General features: G+C 55.0%; 1 protein-coding gene across 2 annotated transcripts in view; it reads right to left on the bottom strand.

The window, feature by feature from the left end:
- Positions 1 to 1,659: 1,659 nt before the first annotated feature.
- The window catches only part of TRPV4 (transient receptor potential cation channel subfamily V member 4), a 38,490-nt gene continuing 19,680 nt past the window's right edge, over positions 1,660 to 20,469 (bottom strand). For both annotated transcript variants that reach the window (XM_069558240.1, XM_069558239.1), the window contains exons 3-16: positions 20,236 to 20,408; positions 15,357 to 15,509; positions 14,572 to 14,712; positions 13,622 to 13,920; positions 12,623 to 12,802; positions 11,056 to 11,214; positions 10,751 to 10,843; positions 10,434 to 10,507; positions 9,153 to 9,318; positions 8,848 to 8,914; positions 6,724 to 7,040; positions 5,305 to 5,432; positions 3,020 to 3,141; positions 1,660 to 2,313 (exon numbers count right to left, since the gene is read on the bottom strand). In XM_069558240.1, the coding sequence (XP_069414341.1) occupies positions 2,156 to 2,313; positions 3,020 to 3,141; positions 5,305 to 5,432; positions 6,724 to 7,040; positions 8,848 to 8,914; positions 9,153 to 9,318; positions 10,434 to 10,507; positions 10,751 to 10,843; positions 11,056 to 11,214; positions 12,623 to 12,802; positions 13,622 to 13,920; positions 14,572 to 14,712; positions 15,357 to 15,509; positions 20,236 to 20,408 (2,230 nt within the window). In that variant the 3' untranslated portion in view covers positions 1,660 to 2,155. The remainder of the gene's footprint in view (positions 2,314 to 3,019; positions 3,142 to 5,304; positions 5,433 to 6,723; positions 7,041 to 8,847; positions 8,915 to 9,152; positions 9,319 to 10,433; positions 10,508 to 10,750; positions 10,844 to 11,055; positions 11,215 to 12,622; positions 12,803 to 13,621; positions 13,921 to 14,571; positions 14,713 to 15,356; positions 15,510 to 20,235; positions 20,409 to 20,469) is intronic.

The raw sequence follows: 20,469 nt of genomic DNA, 5'->3' as shown, positions 1-20,469 counted from the left end.
CACAGCCACAATTCTCTCTTCTTTGAAAAGCCCAGGGAATCACCTGACCTTCACAAAGTCAGCGCCCATTTTACAGATGAGGACACTGAGTCTCAAGAGTTTAGGAACTACCTACCATTTCCCAGAAGCCTTGGCTCAGCCAGGGATGGGTAGCCCATCACCCCAGGCATGACAATGTGACCCACGTCCATCCAAACAGAATGGCTCTTGGGACCTCCATTAAGAAAGCCGGGGGGCTTCTCTGGTGGCTCAGTGGTAAAGAATCCACCTGCCAATGCCAGAGACACGGGTTCCATTCCTGTCTGGGAAGATCCCACATGCCGCAGAGCTACTAAGCCCGTGCGCCACAGCTACTGCGCTCTAGGGCCCGCGTGCTGCAACCACTAAAGCCCAAGGGCTAAAGCCTGTGCTCTGCAACCAGAGTAGCCCCCACTAACCACAACCTGAGAAAAGCCTGTGCGGCAACAAAGACCCAGCAGAGCCGAAGATAAAGAAATAAAATTATTAAAAAAAGAAAAAAAGGAATGCTGGAATGAGGAAGCAAGTAGCCTTGGGAGAAGCTGGGTTATCTGTGGACCACAAGGGCAGCCCATCAGCCCTTGGAAGCCAATGCAAAGGGAGACGGAAAGAACCGGTCTGTGGGAAGGTTGGCGCCCCCCTCCCAGCCACCCTCAGTGGTAATACGAGTCTCCCCTTCATTCTCCGCTTCATTGCGGTAGCTGAAGAGACTCCCATCCTTCAAGTAATTGACATCCTTCTAACAGGGAACAGAGAAGTGACCTATTCCCACTGTTTGGGCAGAGGGTGCAAAGCCGGGTCTTCAGACCCCACGCCCTGTGTGTCTCCCACTGCAGCTGTCCTTGGCCAGGTCCTCCAGAGTCCAAAGCTCTTCTCAACTGAAGCTTCAGATGGGACCTAAGACGGGGTCCAAGCCAGGACCGGGGGACCTGGGAGGTCAGAGGGAAACCAGCTGGCTGCAGATTCATCCAGGGTGGAGCAGCAGGATCGGGTATTTGGAGGGCCCCTTCTCATGCCCGGAGGCTTGGAGCTGCCCCGGGGCTGGATCAGCAGTGGGGTGTGACCTGGGGAGAATGGCGGCCCTCGGAAGGGAAGCTCCGGCTCATGTTCATGGCTCTGCTGGTGCGTGGTCTCAACCAAAGGTTCTCTCCCGACTCCAGTGGGCCCCGGTGTCCTTATTAGGGCTGCTCTCCCCCTCACCATCACCCCACTGGATACCGGATGGCTCACCCACCTCCGTGGCTATCGTCTCCGCCTCTGCTCTGCCCCTCCCAGCTGCTTGCCTACTCCCCCGGAACCCGCATCACTCGGCCATGACGAGCTTTACCATCTCCCCACTGGCATCATTTTCCCCCACCAACGTCATCACCTCTCCCAGCACCTCTGGAGACTTAACTGTTTCCCTTCATCTCCACCTCCCCATCACACCCCAAGCTCACCCCCATCTCTCAGTCACCACCGCCCTCCGAGTCCAGCCCCTCCAACCATCACCCTGAACATGGTCTTGGTTCTAACTCCTGCCCTGCCTTCTTATCCCCACCCTACCCCCAACCACAGAGGTATCTCTTTGCTCACTGGTCTCTGTGCTGTCTTCCCCCCCGCATGCCTGCTACCACTGTCTCCACCATATTCCCAACTGTCTCCACCATCAATGAACATTTATTGAGCACCGACAATCCCAGACCCACCCAGGGCCCGGCCCCTCATCAGAGCCCCTGCACTTCAGCCCAGGGTGGCCTGTGCAGCCGCCCCTGCACCTGGGAAGGGGTCCTGGGGCCCAGGCCAGGCTCCGGCTCGGGGCTGGGGGTTGGGCCACTTTCCTGAGAGCAGAGCAAATAAATAAATGAAGAGGCAGGGAGCTGAGTCCTGGTGGGCGGAGACCCTGGTGTCCCTTACTGTGACTCCATGGGAGTGAGACAGGCGACCAGGCTTCCCGTGCCCGGGCCAGGGAGGTGGGGTAGGGGGGCAGGAGCCTGGAGACCAGAGGGTCCTGGGGCCTCCCCGGCATCTGCCCGGCCCTCACCTCTGGGGGTCGAAGGAGGGTACGAGGCGGGGCACACCCCGATGGGTGGCACCTCTGAAATGCAGCTGGACTGGAAATGGGCGGTGGAGGGGACCCTGCTCCTGCCCGCAGGCCCTAGAGCGGGGCGTCGTCAGTCCTCCACTTGGGGGGGTAACTCTGCTGGTGGCCGTCGCAGCTGGGGTTCCCCACGTGGTCCAGAGGAACCACCACCTCGTCCGGGTTGGAGTTCTTGTTGAGCTCCACCACGCGGGGCACCACCGAGGACCAGCGATCTGTAGTGAGAGCGGCGGAGAGCGGGGTGAGGGTGGCCAGACAGCGCATGCGCCTGCGTATTGCGTGCTTTTGGGGTCCCGCGCACTCAGCAGGGGTCGAAAGGAAAAGGAAAGTGAAGTCGCTCAGTTGTGTCCAACTGTTTGAGACCCCACGGACTGCAGCCTACCAGGTTCCTCCGTCCTCGGGATTTTCCAGGCAAGAGTACTGGAGTGGGTTGCTATTTCCTTCTCCAGGGGAATCTTCCCGACGCAGAGATAGAAGCCGGGTCTCCCGCATTGTAGGTAGACACTTTACTGTCTGAGCCACCAGGGAAGTCAGTGCTCTAAAGGGGGAGGTATATTATTCCCGTTTTACAGAGGTGGCAACTGGGGCTCAGAGAGGTCATGGAGCCCGCCTCGGAACACACAGGAGTGAAATGAAAGAATCAGGATTCAAGCCCGGGTCAGGAGGCCTGCGAGCCGAGGGCCTCCCGACTGTGCTCGGCTGAGTGGAAGCGAGAGCCCAGGCTTTCACTGGCAGCAGAGGAAGCTCGGCGGCCAGCCCAGCACACCCTCCCATTCTACAGACGTGAATACTGAGTCCCAGGGAAGGGACCGGACTGCTCCAAACAAAACGGTGCTGAGGATGACCAGGGCTCCCCGTCTGTGCCCCTCAGTCTCCCCCACACCTCCCCTGACCACCGCCCCCTGCCCCGCCCTAACTCACCCCTCCGGAGGCGGCCCACGGTGTGCGAGAAGCCATAGTACTGGTAGTTCTCGTTCTTGCCGGGGTCCTCGTTAATGATGCCCAAGTTCTGGTTCCAGTGAGACCAGTTCACCTCGTCCACCCTGGTGGGGCCACCGCAGATAGAGGGTCAAGGAGAGCCCCCCACCCCCAGGCAGCCTCCAAGCTCCAGCCTTCCAGCACACCCTCCTACATTTTTTATTCTTTAAAAAAAATTCTTTTTAAAGTTATTATTTATTTATTTGGCTGCACCAGGTCTTAGTTACAGCACTTGGGATCTAGTTCCCCAACCAGGGATTGAACCCAGGTCCCTACACTGGGAGCGTAGAGTCTTTGCCACTAGACCACCAGGAAAGTCCTTGTTTTTTTGTTTAAATTTCTGATAATATATATAGACAGATAGATAAAACATAAAATTTGCTATTTCACTTTCTCTTCTTTTTTTTTTTTTTGGCCTCTCTACTTGAATTGCAGAATCTTAGTTCCCTACCCAGGGATGGAACCCTGGACCCGGCAGTGAAAGCTCAGAGTCCTAACCACTGGACCACCAGGGAAGTCCCTCACCCACTTTAGAGTGTACAATTCAGTGGCATTAAATACATTCCTAAGATTGTGCAGCCATCACCACTACCTAGTTCCAAAACCTTTTCTTCACCCCAAACAGAAACTCTGTGCGCATTAAGCAGTTACCCCCCATCCCCCTCCCCACCAGCCCCCGCAACCTCTGCTCTACTTTCTGTCTCTATGGATTTATCTATGCCAGACATTCTGTGTTAAGTAGAATTATTCAGTACGTGGCCTCTGTGTCTGGCTGCTTTCACTTAGCATCAGGTTTTCACGATCCATCCGTGACGTAGCCAGCATCAGCACTACCTTCCTTTCATTGGCTAAATAGTATCGCATTCCCTGCAAAGACATTTGTATGGCTACATATCCTTCATCTGTGGATGGACATCCTCTTTCTTGATATTCTCACTCTTATTATTGAGACACTCTCATAAAGTCAGGTTATAGGGCCCAAATGGGCTCGAGATAATTTTTACTGTTTTAAAATATTTATTTGGCTGCATTGGGTCTTAGTTGTGGCACATGGGATATGTGATCTTCACTGTGGCATGTGGGATCTTTAGTTGTGGCATGCAGGATCTTGTTCCTGGACCAGGGATCCAACCCGGGCCCCCTGCATTGGGAATGAGGAGTCTTAGCCACTGGACCACCAGGGAAGTCCCAATTTTTACTTTCTAAAATTATCTTTAAGCTAATTTTATTCAATTTCTGTTCTGGGTTGGGGGGCAACTGCTGTGGGTCAGGACCCAGCAAGGAAGATACATCCTTTGCTCCCATTTTACAGATGAGGAAATGGAAGCTTCTTGAACTATTTGTCCAAGGTCACAAAGGTGTTAAATCACAGTCAAGACTTGAACTTTGGATCCAAAACAGGTCTGTGCAGTGGGGGCTGTCATAGTGGAAACAGACTTGCCTGATTCCAAGCATGATGCTGATGCTCCATGCTGGCAACCACGTTACAAAGAATGAGCCCTCCCAGGGGTTCCTCCTAAGAAGCTGGTATTCCCCATGCATCTGGGTAACATCCCAAGTCCCGGAAGCTGCTGATAACTCAGTTTCTCCATTTCAATCAAAGCCCTGAGGGGACTTCCCTGGGGATCCAGTGGCTAAGTCTGCACCCCAGGGGGCCTGGGTTCAATCCCTGGTCAGGAAACTAGATCCCACATGTAGCAACTAAGAGTTTGCATGCCACAACTAAAGATCCTGCAAGCTACAACTGAGGGATCGAAGATCCTGCAGGCCACAACTAAGACCCAGGGCAGTCAAATAAAATTTTATCTATCTATTTATTTAATTTTTTTTAATAAATATTTTTTTAAAACCGAAGCCCTGAAACCCATTCTATTGTATCACCAGTAGAGGGTGGTGCCATGGGGTAAGCATTGCCTCTGAGTCTGCTTCTTCCAGCAAAGGAGAGAGCAGTAACACCGGCTGCTTCAGGTTGTCTGCCCCAATGTGCATTGGGGGCTGGCCGGGCACATCTCACATGCCAACCCATCTAATACATACAGCTGGCCAAGAGAGTGATGCTATCATTGTCCCCATTTCACAGATGAAAAAACCGAGGCTGAGAACTGAACCCACAGGATCAGCCAGTGGAACTGAGCTCCAGTCAGGCCCCTGGGGGCCTCAATGGCTCAGAAGTGGCAATGGGTAGAAAACATAAGGAGGCCCGGTGGTCTCACCCAACCCGGCCTCACCTGAAGCACCACCTGCGGTCTGGAGTGCCGTCTGAGCTCTTGCCCACGGTCACCATCTCGCCGGAGCGGAAGGCCTTCCTCAGGAACACGGGGAAGGAGCGCTCGATGTCCAGGATGGTGGTGGCCCACTGTGGGGAGAGAGGGTGGGCAGGCGGCGGGTGAGCCGCGCCCGGCCTTGCCTAACTGTTCTTAAGCCAGGAATGACACAGAGAACCAGGCTTTCTCGCTCCCATTACCCCTGCATTAAAGACTCAAATACCCACAGGCGCCTGGCCGGAGAAAATGAAGGAAGGGTCAGCAGCCCATGCCCCAGAACACCAGGCGTCCCCTCAGTGCTGGGCATCCCCAGGGAGGGGTGGGGACTGGGGCAGACCAGGGGGTGCAGGAGACCCCCACCCCGTGTGAAGGGGGCAGCCACCTCTCATCCATCCAGGAATGTGGGCCCGCCTTGCCAGGCTTCCAACTTTTCAAGAAAGGCCAGAAATCTGGGTTTTTCTATGAAATCTCTCAATTAAAATTTTTTTGCAGTAAGTTTTTAAAGAATATATAGTGATGCGGAAAACAAATAAATCTTTGCTGGTCAAATCTAGTCCACAGGCTGCGAGTTGGCATGTTACGAGTTACATCCAGCGGGGAAACTGAGGCCCCGGGGGAGGAAGCGGTAGGGATAAAGGGTAAGAGCAGGTCCAATAGGCCCCTGAGACCCAGACCTGTGGGGAGGACCTTGTGGAGTTGTTTTTCCTCACTGTGCCATTTCCTGAAAATGTGCCAAGTCATGGTAAGTGTGGGTGCTGCCTTTCTGGGCCTCGTGGTAAGGCTGTTTATCGGGAACCCAGGTTCTTGAACTGCCTGCAGCCAGGCAGGCCGTGACACCCTCCCCCCAGGCCCTCTGCTCCCTAGCCTTGCACAGAAACCTGTGGGAAACAAAGACAGCAGCTCCCCAGTGCATCCGCACCCAACACATCTGCTTGGGGTGGGAGGTGGGCAGGGGGAGTGGGGAGCCCCTCTGATGAGGATGCTGGTGCTTCCCGGCTCTGGGGTGGCCTGCTCCCATGCCAGCCTGGCGTCTTGGGCCCAGCTAGGGCACGGAAGCTGCCCCCAGGCTCCATGCCAAACCCCCACTGAAATGTGAGGCTCTCTGAGCATTTCCGGTGCCCAGAGCGCTTCCTCCCTGGAGCCAGGGGGATTGCATCCCATGAATGGGACTGCAAGGGAAGCTGAGCTGTTGGTCAGGCAAGAAGCCACCGGAAATGCGCTAGGTGGCTCCAGGAAACAGACCTGCAGGCTTCATCCATGCCCATTAAACAGACGGGGAAGTGGAGGCGGAACGGGGTGGTGCGGCTCGCCCAGGGTGCCAGGCCGAGGAGGTGCAGCAGACCAGGTGGCCCCGAGGCAGAGCGGCCGGCGGGCCGGGCTCACCTGCAGCTTCCAGATGTGCTTGCTCTCCTTGGACACCTGGCCCACCGTCTCCCCCATGAGGGCGATGAGCATGTTAAGGAGCAGCACGAACGTGAGGATGATGTACGTGACCAGCAGGATGATGAAGACCACGGGGTACTTGGTGCTGCTCAGCATCTCCAGGTCGCCCATGCCAATGGTGAGCTTGAAGAGGTCCAGGAGGAAGGTGCTGAAGGTCTCGCTGTCGCGGCATGAGGGGTAGGTGGGCACCGTGCAGTTGGCGTGGTCCTCGTCGCACACCTTCAAGTTGGCACACGGGTTCAGGAGCGAGACCAGGGCTGCAGGAGAGACGGCAGTGACGGTCACAGAGGGTGAGAGGTGGGGAGGCCCCTTCCCATTTGATGGAGGGGAACACTGAGGCCTGGGGAGGGCAGGGAGGCTGGCCCAAGGTCACCCAGAGTGGAAGCCAAGCCAGTGGTTGAATCTGGGTCCTCCTGCATGCAAAGCCTTTGCTCTTTCCACAAACTCTTATTAACAAGGAAGAGGGTCCCAGGACTCAGTCTAGTGGTTCTCAACAGAGGATTATTTGTCCCCCAGGGCACCTTTGGCAGGTTTGGAGACATTTTTGGTGTCACAAGTGGAGAAGGGACACTACAGGCACCTATTGGGTCAACAACAGGGATGCTGCCGAACATGCCACCATGTACCGGACAGTCCCCACCACAGGGGACTGTCTGACCCCAAATGTCAACAGTGCCAAGGCTAGGAGAACCTCACTGAGCTGACTGTTCTTAGAGGTCTTGGGAGTCTGGGATGCCAGCATTCCAGGGGCAGACTCACTCTCGTGTTCCTGTTTCCCAGCTCACAGCAGCACAGAAAGGAAGGGAGGAAGGTGAAACCAGGTACCAGCCTTGACTTCCCCCAGGGCTGTGCTCACTAAGGCCATCACCCCCTCCAGACATCAGCTAACTGTGGTGCTCATCCCTTCCCATGAAGCCCAGATGAAGCCTCCGAGTCCTGCTCCCTTTTGGATCCTGGGCATCGGATGGCCAGTCAGCCGCCCCTTGGGGACCAGCCCAACAGCTTGATTACCTTCCCCAACTCTGGTCCCGCCCCCATGGCCTATGCCACTGAGGTCCCAAGGCATCGTGACATCAAGGATACAGCCTAGTAGAGGCTTTGTAGCTCCTGCCACCAAGAGGGTAGAGTCTATTTCCACACTCTTTGATTTTTACTCTTTATATTTTTTGGCTGTTCACACGATATATGGGATCTTAGTTCCCAGACCAGGGATCGAAGCCAGGTCCCCTGTAGTGGAAGCGCTGAGTCTTAACCACTGGACCACCAGAGAATCCCCCTGTTTCCCCACTCTTTGAATCAGGCTGAGCCTTGCTTTGGCCAATAAAGTGAGAGAGAGAGTGACGCTGTGCTAGTCAGTGACCTCAAACACTTCTGCTCACATCTGGGAACCCTCAGACCACCATGTGACCAAGTCCAAGCTAGCTGGCTAGAGATGAGTGACCCCGAGGAAGACAGCAAAGTCACCCCCAGTGGAGGCCAGCCCTAGCTACACTAGTCATCTGCAGCCAATCCGCCAGCAAACACAGAGGCGGGAGCCCAAATCTGGCCCAGGTCAGCACAAGCACCCAGCAGACCCATGGACTTGAGCATAATAACAAATGGTGGCTGTTTGGGAGTCTTCCCTGGCGGTTAAGACTCCATGTTTCCACTTTAGGGGGCACAGGTTCAATCCCTGGTTGGGGAACTAAGATCCCACATGCTGCAGGACATAGCCAAAAATAAAAAGGGTGGTTGTTTAAAGTCACTAAGTTTTTGGGCGGCTTCTTTTGCCATAGTAGCTAAGATGACAGTTTTACTGTTTCCTAGCTTTTGATCTTGGGCACGTTATTTAACCTTACTTAATCTAAGCCTCAGTTTCCTTAATTGTAAAGGTCACAAGAAACGCACTTCCCTTATAGACTTGTTGGGAGGATTAAACGAGGCAGGGACGGGAGAGGACTTGGCTCAATGCCAGCCACAAAATGAGAACCCTACAAACGCTGGATATTCTCCTCCATACACCATGGCGGCTGCTCCAGCCCCGGTGCCACCCCTGCCAGGCCCGCCTGGGCACCCAGGGCTCACCTGACGCATAGCCGATCATGAACAGCAAGTAGACCAGCAGGAAGCGGAAAAGGTCTTTGAAGAGGATCTAGACCCCCCGGTGGGAACAGGAGGCAGAGATGAGATACGTGGCTTCTCGCTTTCCCAGCTCCTCATCCCACACCTTCTCTGCAGCTCCACCCTGCCCCACCCCATGTCCAGGCCCTGCCTGCTGCCCCCACACCGCCCCACAGCCTCAGGGCCAGCGGCACTGTCTGCGCGAATGTGGTGCGTGTAGCTCCCTCCAAAGACACACAAAAGTCCAGGGGGAACCGCCTGGCCCGTACCTTCTGGATCATGATGCTATAGGTCCCTGTCAGCTTCAGCCCCCGGGTGAAGTAAAGGGCGTTCATCCAGCCCAGGACCAAGGCAAAGACCATGACGGCCAGGTACGCCTCGATCCCCGCCAGGTAGAGGGCCGCTGAGACAATCACCAGCACGGAGTAGATGAAGCTACGGGGCGGCAGAGACCACGAGAGGAGCCAGAGGGGAGGGGGGACATGAGACCCGGACCGGGAGGCAGGCCCCCAAGCCCTCTAGGGACTAGGACATCCCGATGACACCCAGAAGAGAGACCATGAGACCACGTGGCTTCACGGGGTTCCCCAGCATCCTGATAACCAGAATCCTCAGTTAACTGGCAACCGGGCTTCCCTGGTGGCCCAGTGGTTAAGAAGGCGCCTGCCAATGCAGGGGTTCAGTCCCTGGTCCGGGAAGATGCCACGGGGCAATTAAGCCTGTGTGCCACCACTTCTGGGCCCGTGTGCCACAACAAGAGAAGCCACCGCAAGGAGAAGCCCGCACACCACAATAGAGGGTAGCCTCTGCTCGCCGCAGCCAGAGAGAGCCTGCGTGCAGCAACGAAGACCCAGTGCAGCCAAACAAATAAATAAATAATTACTTAAAAAAACTAATTGGCAACCGACGTGTGTGTAGTTGTCCTGGGGCCCTACCAGATCCCAAAGAGATGTCCTTTGGAGTTGCTAGAGGAAGATTCAGTAGTTCTCAGTGGAGATTTTGTGGCTAAGCGAAATTTTTTTTTTTTTTGCCCTACCATGTGACATGTGAGATCCTAGTTCCCCGGCCAGGGATCAAACCTGTGCCCCCTGCAGTGGAAGCATGGAGTCCTACCCCAGAATTTCCATTGTTCTCTAACTCTGGGCAAAAGGGAAAATATGTAACACACAGGCTGCGATCCATCCTGAGCCCCAGGCAGACATCATTAATCAATCCCAGCACTCTTTCCCACTGAACACAAACACAGCCTTAAGATTCTTAACATGGGCACTCCTGGCAGGCATTAGCAATCACTCACAAGTGTAAGAGGTTAAATTTATTTTTACCCACGGTGCATATAGTGATAACTCTCTAGCAACCAGGATCTTGCTTTAACCAGAGGACTCTTTTACTTGACAATGGCCTGACTTTGGGCTAGAGTAGCTGATCAGGCTGGGTGAGTTCACTCCTAATAAGAGTCACACACACCCCCTACCACCAAACCTCAAGGATGTCCCTCCCAACTCCACCTTCCTCACCCAGAAGCTACCACCCCAGGGACCTCTACTCACTAGAGTAGCTGGAAGGAGCCGTCAATGAAGAGAGAGTTCACTCCAGGGCATTTCTTCATGAACAAGTCTTTGATCTGGAGGAGGGGAGGAGGCGGGTGAGAGAGGTGGAGTCAGCAGAAGTGTGGAGAGGTGGAGGGGGACTTCCCTGAAGGTCCAGTGGTTAAGACTAACTCGGCGCTCCCAATGCCGGGGGCATGGGTCTGAGCCCTGGTGGGGGAAGCTCCCCGTGCTATGGGGTGAGGCCAAACATTAAACAGATTAAAGAGGTGGAGAGAGAGGAGGGTCCAGGCAGGGTAAGGCTGGGGCCAAGTGCTCACGTTGGTGAAGAAGAACAGGATCCCAGTGAAGAGCGTGATGATCTCGCCGGCCAGCCTCAGGTAATCCACCGTGGTGCGGTAAGGGTATGGCGGCTGGGGGGGCAAGGGGCATGCAAGTCCTCACCCAGCCCCTCCAAATCCAGATGTTCCCCGACAGCCCAGCCTCTGGGTCCGCGGAGCCTCCTCCCTTACCCCTCCTCCCCCGGGTGTGGGGGCGCCTTCCCACCCTGTTCCAAGCCTTCTCCAGCCCCTCCCACAGGGGGCCCAGCTGCGCCCCAGCTCCTGCCGCACTCGCAGCCACTCACAGTGCCCTCGAGAGGCTGGTAGTAGGCAGTGAGGGTAAAGATGACCATAGCACACAGATAGGAGACCACGTTGATATAGAAGGAGACGGCCCCGAACTTCCGCCACTTGTCCCGCAGGAGTTCGTTGATGGGCTCCACGGCCAGCATCTCATGGCGGTTCTGTGGGGGAGCAGGGTGGGCAGGGGGTGGGCAGGCTGACTCCAGTACGCCTTCCCCCAGCCTCTGCCCCAAGAGCTCTTTCTCCTCCTGATCCATTCTTCAGACACCCCGACTTCTGGGCTCAGCATTTGAGGCCCTGCCCAGTTCTGTCCCAACTTACCCTTCCAGCCTGTTCTAGACACATAGAACCCAGAGCTAGAAAGCTCCTGAAAGAACATCTTTCAGGATGTTTGAGTGGTCCCCAAACTCTAATCAGTGGATGTTCCAAGGTGCTGGCACCAAAATCACCTATGGAGCTTACTAAAAAACATAAATCCCTGGGGACTTTCCTGGCAGTCCAGTAGTTTAGACTCCTAACTCCCAAGGCAGGGGGCGTGAATTAGATGCCCTGGTCAGGGAACGAAGTTCCTGCATGCTGCAGCCAAAAAAATTTTTAGTGCAAATAAATAAATAAACCCCTGGGTTTCAACCTCAGACATTCTGATTCAGGAAGTGGAAACTGGGAAATTTAGCCCCAGGATGATAAATACTTGACTCACCACAATTTTCCAAGTCTGAACCCAGGACAGACAGCAATAATTGAGTCCCACACAACAGTTCTCTATACAGTTTCCTGGGCAGACACTACCAATCAATCAGAGTTTGCAGCAGAGATGCTAAAACTTACCACCACCCCCAGTTTAAATCAGGTTGATCACTGATTTGAAAGATGAGAAAAGTGAGCTCCGGTATGAGAAGGCATCCGTCCAAACTCACAGAGCCAGGGCTAGAAGGAAGACCTTCTGTATGCAGGCCCCAGGGCTTTCTGCCCCATTTGTGCAGCATCCTGACTCTTTAAGGACTTGAGTTTCTTTATCATCAAGGATATGTGCAATGAGGTAGCCACAAAGATGCCACTGCAATGTTATTCCTGATAGTTAAGTGTAGAAACAAACTCAAATGACCAAGAATAGAGGAATGGTTAATTAGAATGTGGTACATTTCCACGCAGCAATGATACTGCAGAAGAATACTTAATGGTGCAGAACGATGTTCATAAAATACTGCTAAGTTAAAAAGAGAGCTTTTAAAAACTTCATATAACAAATGCTAATGATAATAGCTGACACATAATGTTTACCCTGCGCCCGGCTATTCATCTGGTCCTCCCAGCAACCCAATGGGAAATGCTCTATTTTTATCCGCATGGTACCAAAGAGGAAGCTGGGACTCAGAGAGACTGGGGAGTTTGTCCTGAGTCACACAGCATGTCAGTTACAGCGCCAGGCTCCTAAACCAGTCCTGCATGCCCCTGAAGTCTGACCCTTACAATCCTGCCATTCCCCCCCGTGCCAGATGCCATTCTGGGCACTCAGTTGGCCTCTTCTATTGCACCCAGTCCACAGGGCCCCTCCTGCCCTGCGCCCACCTCGATCTTGCTGTTGTACACTAGGATCTCCAGCACAGAGGTCTCCTCCCCACAAGTGTCCAGGGAGGAGAGGTCATAGAGCGAGGAGTACACCGGCCCATAGGCCCAGTCCTTGAACTTGCGCGACAGGTGCCTGGTGTCCTCATCTGTCACCTCCCGACGGATGATGTGTTGGAATATCTGTGTGGGGGGAGGAGGATCAGGGGGTTTTGCGGGGGTGTGGGCAGGGGTATTGCCGCTGGGCCACTCACATGGGAGGGACTCCAGCAAATAGCACCTCCCCAGAGAGCAGGATGGGCTAGGGAAAACATTTACTGAGCACCTGCTGGACGCTTTCCTCACATCACCTGGTTTAATTCTTGCCCTTACCATCCTGTTTGACAGATGAGCTAATAGCACGCATGCTAAGTTGCTTCAGTGGTTTCCAACTCTTTGTGACCCCATGGGCTGTAGCCCGCCAGGCTCCACTGTCCATGGGAGTCCCCAGACAAGAATACTGGAGTGGGTTACCATTTCCTGCTCCAGGAGATCTTCCTGACCCAGGGATTGAACTCGTGTCTCCTGCACCGCAGGTAATTCTTTACCGCCGAGTGATCGGGGAAGCCCCCATGAGGAAATAGAGGTTCAGAGACAAAGAGGATGTTCCCTGAGGCCACACAGCAGGTTAGGGGCTGGGCCAGAACCCCGGCCATGGAGGGCAGAGGAGTACTGCAGGGCTACAGCTCTGGGGCGCAGCTCTCTGTCAGTGGCGTGCCCTGGCTGGTGGGAGTGGGGCGGTGAGCATCCAGCGGGGTGGGATGAGCAGAGAGGCTCTGGGATGAAGTTGAACAGCCTTGCTGGACAGTAGGGAGCCACAGCAAGTTCTTGAGCTAGCACATCTGTACTCTGGGGTGGGCAGGATGGGAGGTGAACGTGCGCATTAATAACACGCGCCAGCAGCAGCCTCCCCCGCGCGCATGCGTGTGTGTGTGTGTACAGTGACCCCGGCCCCACACTCACCCCAATCTTGCCCGTCTTGGCGGCCATCATGAGGGGCGAGAGGCCATCGTTGTTGAGCACGGCCTCCAGGTTGCTGTCGGGGAAGAGGCGGGCACACTTGAGCAGCAGCAGGTCGTACATCTTGGTGACGAACTTGGTGTTCTCGCGGGTGTTGTCGGCGATGGCCACCAGCGCGTGCAGCACCGTGTTGCCGCGGGAGTCCTGGCGCCGCATGTCCGCCTTCTTGTGCGGGTTCTCCGTCAGGTAGTTGACGATGTGGGGCTGGTTGGTGCAGGCAGCCAGCGACAGGGGCAGCTCCCCTGCGGGGCAGGCGGTCGGGGGGCCGGCTCAGTGACGGAGCCCCGCCCCGGGGAGATGCCGTGACGCTGGACACAGCGCCCATGGCCAATGTGAACAAGCCCTGGCCGACTGCAACTGTCTGGGGGCGATGTCCCCGGGGAGACGGACGTGGCTCTTTGAGGTATGGCCACGCGACTTGGAGGCTGTGAGGGACTCTTTGAGGAACTTTGTCTCTGAAGCCCTAATAACGTGTCTAAGCAGGGGTGAAATTTAAAATCTTTCATGGGTCCAACTGGGCCATGGTAGTGATGCCATTTGGACCCTGCATCTGACCATCAGTGCCAGCTTGAGTCAGACCAGAGGATGAGAGTGATAAGGTCTGTGTGGGGGGAGAGAACAGCCCACCACATCCCTCTGATCCCATCATGATGCCCGCTGCACAGACAGGACGGCTGAGGCTCAGGCAAGCGAGGTGACGCTCCCTTCCTCAAAGGTGAGACCTCAGTGACCAAGACCAACGAAGCGGCCTGTGCCCTGGGCTCCGTCTGGGCCTGTGGTCAGCGCAGCCCTGGTGTCTCGGGAGGTGTCAGGACTGCCAGCACCACCGGGTACCCCCCGTGGCCCCCAGCTTCAGCCCCATGTGCCCCAGCCCCCACCAGGCCCCTCCTCACCGAAGTAGAAGTAGCCGCCCTCGTCCTTGGGCTGGAAGAAGCGGCCTCGTGCCTGGGCGTGGACGTCAGCTCCTTGGGCCACCAGCAGCTCCACGTAGTGTTTGCAGCGGCGTTCGATGGCGATGTGCAGGGCGGTCTGGCCTGGGAGGGAGTGGGAGACAGTCACCGGGGGGCAGGGGGAGCGCACAGCCCTGACCAGGTGGAGACCCACCCCAGTGCTGAGTCACACCCACCAGAGTTTGGGCTCACGGGATATCTCACTTGGAGGACCCCAGATGCGGGGGCTCTGCAGACTCGTAAGAGCCTTTCACGCCAGAGGAAACAAGGGCATCGTGGCCTCACAGGGTTTGGGACGCAAAATTCACAGCCTCTGAATCTGACATTCAGGAATCCGAAACGTCAAGGTGGATTCATGGATCTCAGAATTTAGACCAGGGAGCTGGGCCTGGTGACACCGCTGCCTTTTCAAGCTGTTGGCTCACAGGACCATTGTCACAAAGCCTCAGTCTCCAAAACCAGAGCATCTTGGGTCCGGGTTTCCAGGTTCACAGCACCTTTGGCTCACTGCATCTGAGAACCTTGGAACCTTCAATTCTGAAACCCAGAATTTAAAAGTTGGAAGGGGTAGTTATTGTTGTTCTTCAGTCCGTTCCTCATTCATTCCACAACTGGTTCCAGGACATGCTGGCACTCGCGGCCCAGGCTGAAATGAGGTGTTGCTGGGGGTGGGGAGGGGTTGGACAAGTGAAGAGGGAGCCCCCCTCCCGCCCAGCCCGGGGCCCCACCTCGGTAGTAGATGTCTCGGAAGGGCGAGTTGATGAATTCCCGCATGTTGCCCGTGCGCTCGGCGATGTCCAGGAGCACGGGGATGGTGTCGTTGCGGCCGTTGCTCAGATTCAGCAGGGCCTTGGGCAGGCAGGTCTTCCCGGTGGATGGCTCTGCGGGGAGACACGTGCAACAAGAGGAGTGCTCAGCCCGAGGCCCAGACTGCTGGGCAGCAGGGGACAGGGCACTGGGCAGGGAGCCAGAGGTCCTGGCCGTGTTCTCCTTTCTGAGCCTGGCCCCTATCTGCTCCCTGACCCCACCCCAGGGTACTGAGAAGGTCAAAGAAAACTCAGAGGAGCAGAAGTTCTTTAAAACATGGAAAGCTGCAGCCTGTAGAGAAATGGTACTTACCAAAGCATATTTGGAAGGACTTTTTTTTTTTGGGGAAGAACTTTTTAAAAAATATATATTAATATATTTATTTGTCTGCATTGGTTTATCTGCAGCAAGCAGGATCTAGTTTCTTGACCAAGGATTAAACCCAGGCCCCCTTCTTTGGAAGGCAAAGTCTTAACCACTGGACCACCAGGGAAGTCTCTGGAGGGGACTTTTAAAAAATCAGATAAAAGGGGGGAATGCTGAGTTAATCAAAGCCAATTGCCACCATGTCTTCACTACAGGACTTCTCAGAGCCTTTAATCTGCTCACGAGGACTGCTGCTGCTGCTGCTGCTGCTAAGTCGCTTCAGTTGTGTCTGACTCTGTGTGACCCCATAGATGGCGGCCCACGAGGCTCCCCCGTCCCTGGGATTCTCCAGGCAGAACACTGGAGTGGGTTGCCATTTCCTTCTCCAATGCATGAAAATGAAAAGTGAAAGTGAGGTCGCTCAGTCACAGACCCAGGAGGCAGCCTTTGCTTGAACACAGATCCTTTACCCATGAAGCGGGTGCAGTAGCGCCCCTAGAGGGGAGCAGAGGGAGTGCAGCGTTTCCCGAAGTGGGGGCTGTGAGCCATAATAGACAGGAAACTATCTTAGAGGATTTGGGGGCTCCTGCAGAGGCAGCAATGGCAACCCGCTCCAGTACTCTTGCCTGGAAAATCCCATGGACAGAGGAGCCTGGTAGGCTGCAGTCCATGGGGTTGCTACTAGTCAGACACAACTGACCGACTTCACTTTCACTTTCATGCATTGGAAAAGGAAATGGCAACTCACTCCAGTGTTTTTGCCTGGAGAATCCCAGGGACGGGAGAGCCTGGTGGGCTGCCATCTATGGGGTCGCACAGAGTCGGACACGACTGAAGCGACTTAGCAGCAGCAGCAGAGGCAGCAATAAAAACAGCAAAAGCCCAAGTGTGCAAGGTGTCAGCCCCTTGTCAAATTTCTCCCGTGAAGTCAGTCTCCATTTGGTACTAAGGGATCTTTAACACCTCCCCCTAATGCTTACTAATGTCCCTTTGCAATTTTCTTTCCCTTGTATTAATTTTTATGGTGATGTGAGTGGATTTATACCTTTAAAAGAGAGAGTCAATGACAAGAGAACTGGCTTTTAACCAGGCACGGGGCAACACAGCCCGATGCAGGAAAGGGCCCAGGAATGGGACAGGGAGTGGGAGAGGCAGGGGTGGGCTGAGGGGCTCGCTCTGGAGCCAGGATCCCTGGAGCTCACATCGGGCTTTGCTCCCCATTTCTGATTTGTATGTGACCTTTTCTCCACTTCCATTTCCTGTCTAACTACATTGAGCCTATAAAGGGAAATCATAGGCTAACAGATAGCTGTTGATGAGCCCAGCACCAGGTAGACAGGCATTCTCAATAAGTCATACTGTTGCAGTTATTATTCTACCAGAAATGCTTTTAAGACTCTCCTTAGATACCTGGAATCAGTGGAGAGAACGGGAAAAACCCGTGGACGCAGAGAGACCTGAATTCCAGTCCCACTGCCCCAGGAGTGAAGTTGCTCAGACAAACCTCATTCTGGCTATTTCTTGCTACATCCCTGGCGCCCAGCCCAGTGTCGATGGCAGGTAACTATGTACTGAATAATAACAGCCTTCAGCTTTCCATCTGCATAAGGTGGGGGGTGCGGGGCGGCAAATGCTGGCCAAGGCCCCTGGGGAGTCTGCTCAGACTCACGAGCCTGGAGGTGGATCAGTCCTGTTTCCGAACTGACAGGGAATTAGAAAATTAGAACTGTCGCAACTCTCCATGCTGACCTCATCATCTTTCGTTCCCCAGACCCCAACCCGGTCTGCACGTGTCCCCTTCTTAGACACTGATGTCCCTAGCCAGCCAAAACCTCTGTTACTCGTCTCCATCCCACCTCTTGTGCACACCCTCTCCCCCAGCGAGTCCCCACCAGTTTTACCTGTTTCTCCAAGCCCTCCACCACTCTCCACCTCCATTGCCACCAACCCAGCCCAGCCAGCATCTCTCTCACATGCCCAGGACACCTGCCTGGTTTCCTCTGGACATCCTTGAATCCACTTTCCACATAGCAACTGAGTTCAACTCTGGTTATGGTCAGCCACAGGGCCTTTGCACATGCCGCTTTTTTAACCTTCCCTCTAATCCTTCCCCCACCTGTTTTTACTTGGTTAACTCTACTTCGTTCAGACTCAGCTCAAGTGTCACCTCCTCCCAGAAGCTCTCGCAGATTTTCCTGATCAAGTCAAATCCTCCAGCACAGCTTCTTTGTGGACACACAGTTACAGGTTGTAATTATTTATTTGTTTCTGTGATTGCTTAATCAATGTCGGTCTCACTCCTGAGACTGAGAGAAACTTGAGGTCAAGTCTGCTTTGTTCATCATCTTTTGCCCCAGGCCAGTACCGGACCTGACGCTTGGTAGGGGCCCAATAACCACTTGTTGAGTAAATACACATTCCGTGAAGGGGCATGCTGTGCACTGCAAGGAATTCCAAACCACAAGGGCTCAAGTGGTTTATGTAGGATGTGGGACCACACCGTTGATCTGGACTGTAGCAGGGTACGGGGCTGCCAACCTGGGTCCTGGGATATGAAGCCAAGAATAGGGCTCAGCCAGAAATCAGGCGTGGTTGCAGTCACAGGACTCCACCACCAGGTGGCGAAGTGGCTTTGCCCACTGGGGAGGCTGGAGCCAGGGGCCCTAAAGAAACTGTTCTGTTGGAGGTTGTCAAACTTTTGAGGGGGTGGTCACTGACTCCCCTAATGAGCTCACGAACCTCTGGCTAGAAAAACATGCAGGGGTGGAGCCAGTGTTTGAGGAGCTTGAGACATGCAATTTGGGGATCCTGTTTCTGAACATGAACACGCAACTACCAATTCCAAGTTAGGTCCACGGATGTATTGGGGGCCAGGGCAAGAGAGGATCCTGAAGCCTAAGCAGTGGGCCTCACAGTAAATCCCCCTCTACACCTGCCTTATTCGGTACAATCTCAGGAACCTCCCCCCAGCCGGCCTTAGAGCCCCCACCCAGGCTCACGCAGACCCACTCGCCTGAACTCAGCCTGCGCTCAGAGACCCAGTCCTGAACTCAGGAAAAACCAGAAGTCTTGGCAAGTCCAGCCTGGCGCTGCTCTGCCCACCAAAGGCAAAGCACCACGATTTCTGTTTCACAGGGGCTCCCTCCACCCCAAAGCTCCCCACTTTTGCCTGGTGAACTTGGGGGGCTAGGTGGGGCTGTTTGGCCAGGGCTTATATGTGGTTTATCTCCAAATGAGATCGGCAGCATCACGGAGACCTTCTGAGGGGAGAGGGGGACCCCATCCCCCCACAACTCTAAGCTCATGCCCCAAACAAGGCCATGCTCTCTGCGCCCTGGCCGGGCACCATGAATGAACACTTTTGGTAAGTCCGGTAATTCTCTTCTGATGGACACAGTGATACAGCAGAGTATCATTTTGGTGTTCAGAGAGTCTGGCTGGTAAAGGTATATGTAAAAAATACACTGCAGACCCGGTCAGCCTATTTAGGCGCTTCACTTGCTTAAAATACCTAAAGTCTCCAAATACCTGATCTCCCTGGAGCTTCGTCAGCCCTGTTACTGTGGCCGGCCCACCTGAGACAGGCCCTCCTTCCTGGCAGGTGCCACAGTTCTCGACATTTTATATTGATTTGTGGGGTCACTTGGCCAGTTAATGACAGCTCACCTGGTACCTGGCACACAGTATGTGGCAGACTTGGGTGGAGGGGTTCACAGGCTCCCCTCCCCGATGTGCAGAGAGGCCGGGGCAGCGGAGGGAGCCAGTGCCCTGGGGCGGATGTTTGAGCCTGGACGAGGCTGGAGGGAGCTGCCTGGGCTACGTCCCAGGGCAGTGGTGACTGGGCTCCAGTCTACAGTGGGGAGCCGGAAAACTGGACAGGGGCAGGGCTCGGACCTGGAGAGCAGAAGAGGAATGACCTGCGACCCCCTCCAAAGCTCCCCAGACAGGACAGGGTCTTCTGGGACCCTGGCTGCCTTGTGCTCAGCACTATGGGATTCTCTGGCCACAGAGGCCAGGGCTATGCTGTGATTATTCCCCAGGGTACAGATGAGGAAACAGGCTCAGAGAGGCCAAGGATCCCTTAAGTGGTAGAGGTGGGATCTGAGGATCCCTTAAGTGGTAGAGGTGGGATCTGAGCCCAGGTGTGTAGACTCTGGGCTTCCCTGGTGGCTCGGATGGTAAAGAAACAGCCTATAATGTGACCTTGCTTACCTGTGACACTTTCCATAAACAAAGGCTGAATGAAGAAAGGCAGCCAAGGCCCAGAGAGGTTAAGTAATATGGGAAAGGACACACAGGACTAGACTCCCTGTCCAGTGCTCCTCCTGGCTAGTGCAGCCCACTGACCCAAGAGAAGACACTGACGGGAAAGGGGGCCCCTGATGCCATCCCCCAAACCCCAGCTGGCCCGCCTGCTATTCTTGGGTGGCTCACCCCGGAACTCCTCATCCGTGAGGCGCTTCTTGTGGGTCAGCAAGAAGGGGAGCAGCCCATCCAGGTCAGCGGTGGAGCCCCGGGACACGATGTCAAAGAGGATAGGCCGGTTGAAGACTTTGAGGATAGGAGGCGGCTGGGGTGCGGGAGCTTTGGGGCTCTGTGGCTGCTTCCTGAGGGGGGAGGAAGCGGGGTGATAGGAGGGCTCATCCCCTGCCCACCCTCATGGTCTCT

This window comes from Ovis canadensis, chromosome 17, assembly GCF_042477335.2.
Source record: "Ovis canadensis isolate MfBH-ARS-UI-01 breed Bighorn chromosome 17, ARS-UI_OviCan_v2, whole genome shotgun sequence".
In the NCBI taxonomy this organism is placed as follows: domain Eukaryota; kingdom Metazoa; phylum Chordata; class Mammalia; order Artiodactyla; family Bovidae; genus Ovis; species Ovis canadensis.
This window is presented reverse-complemented; position numbering and strand designations above follow the sequence as displayed.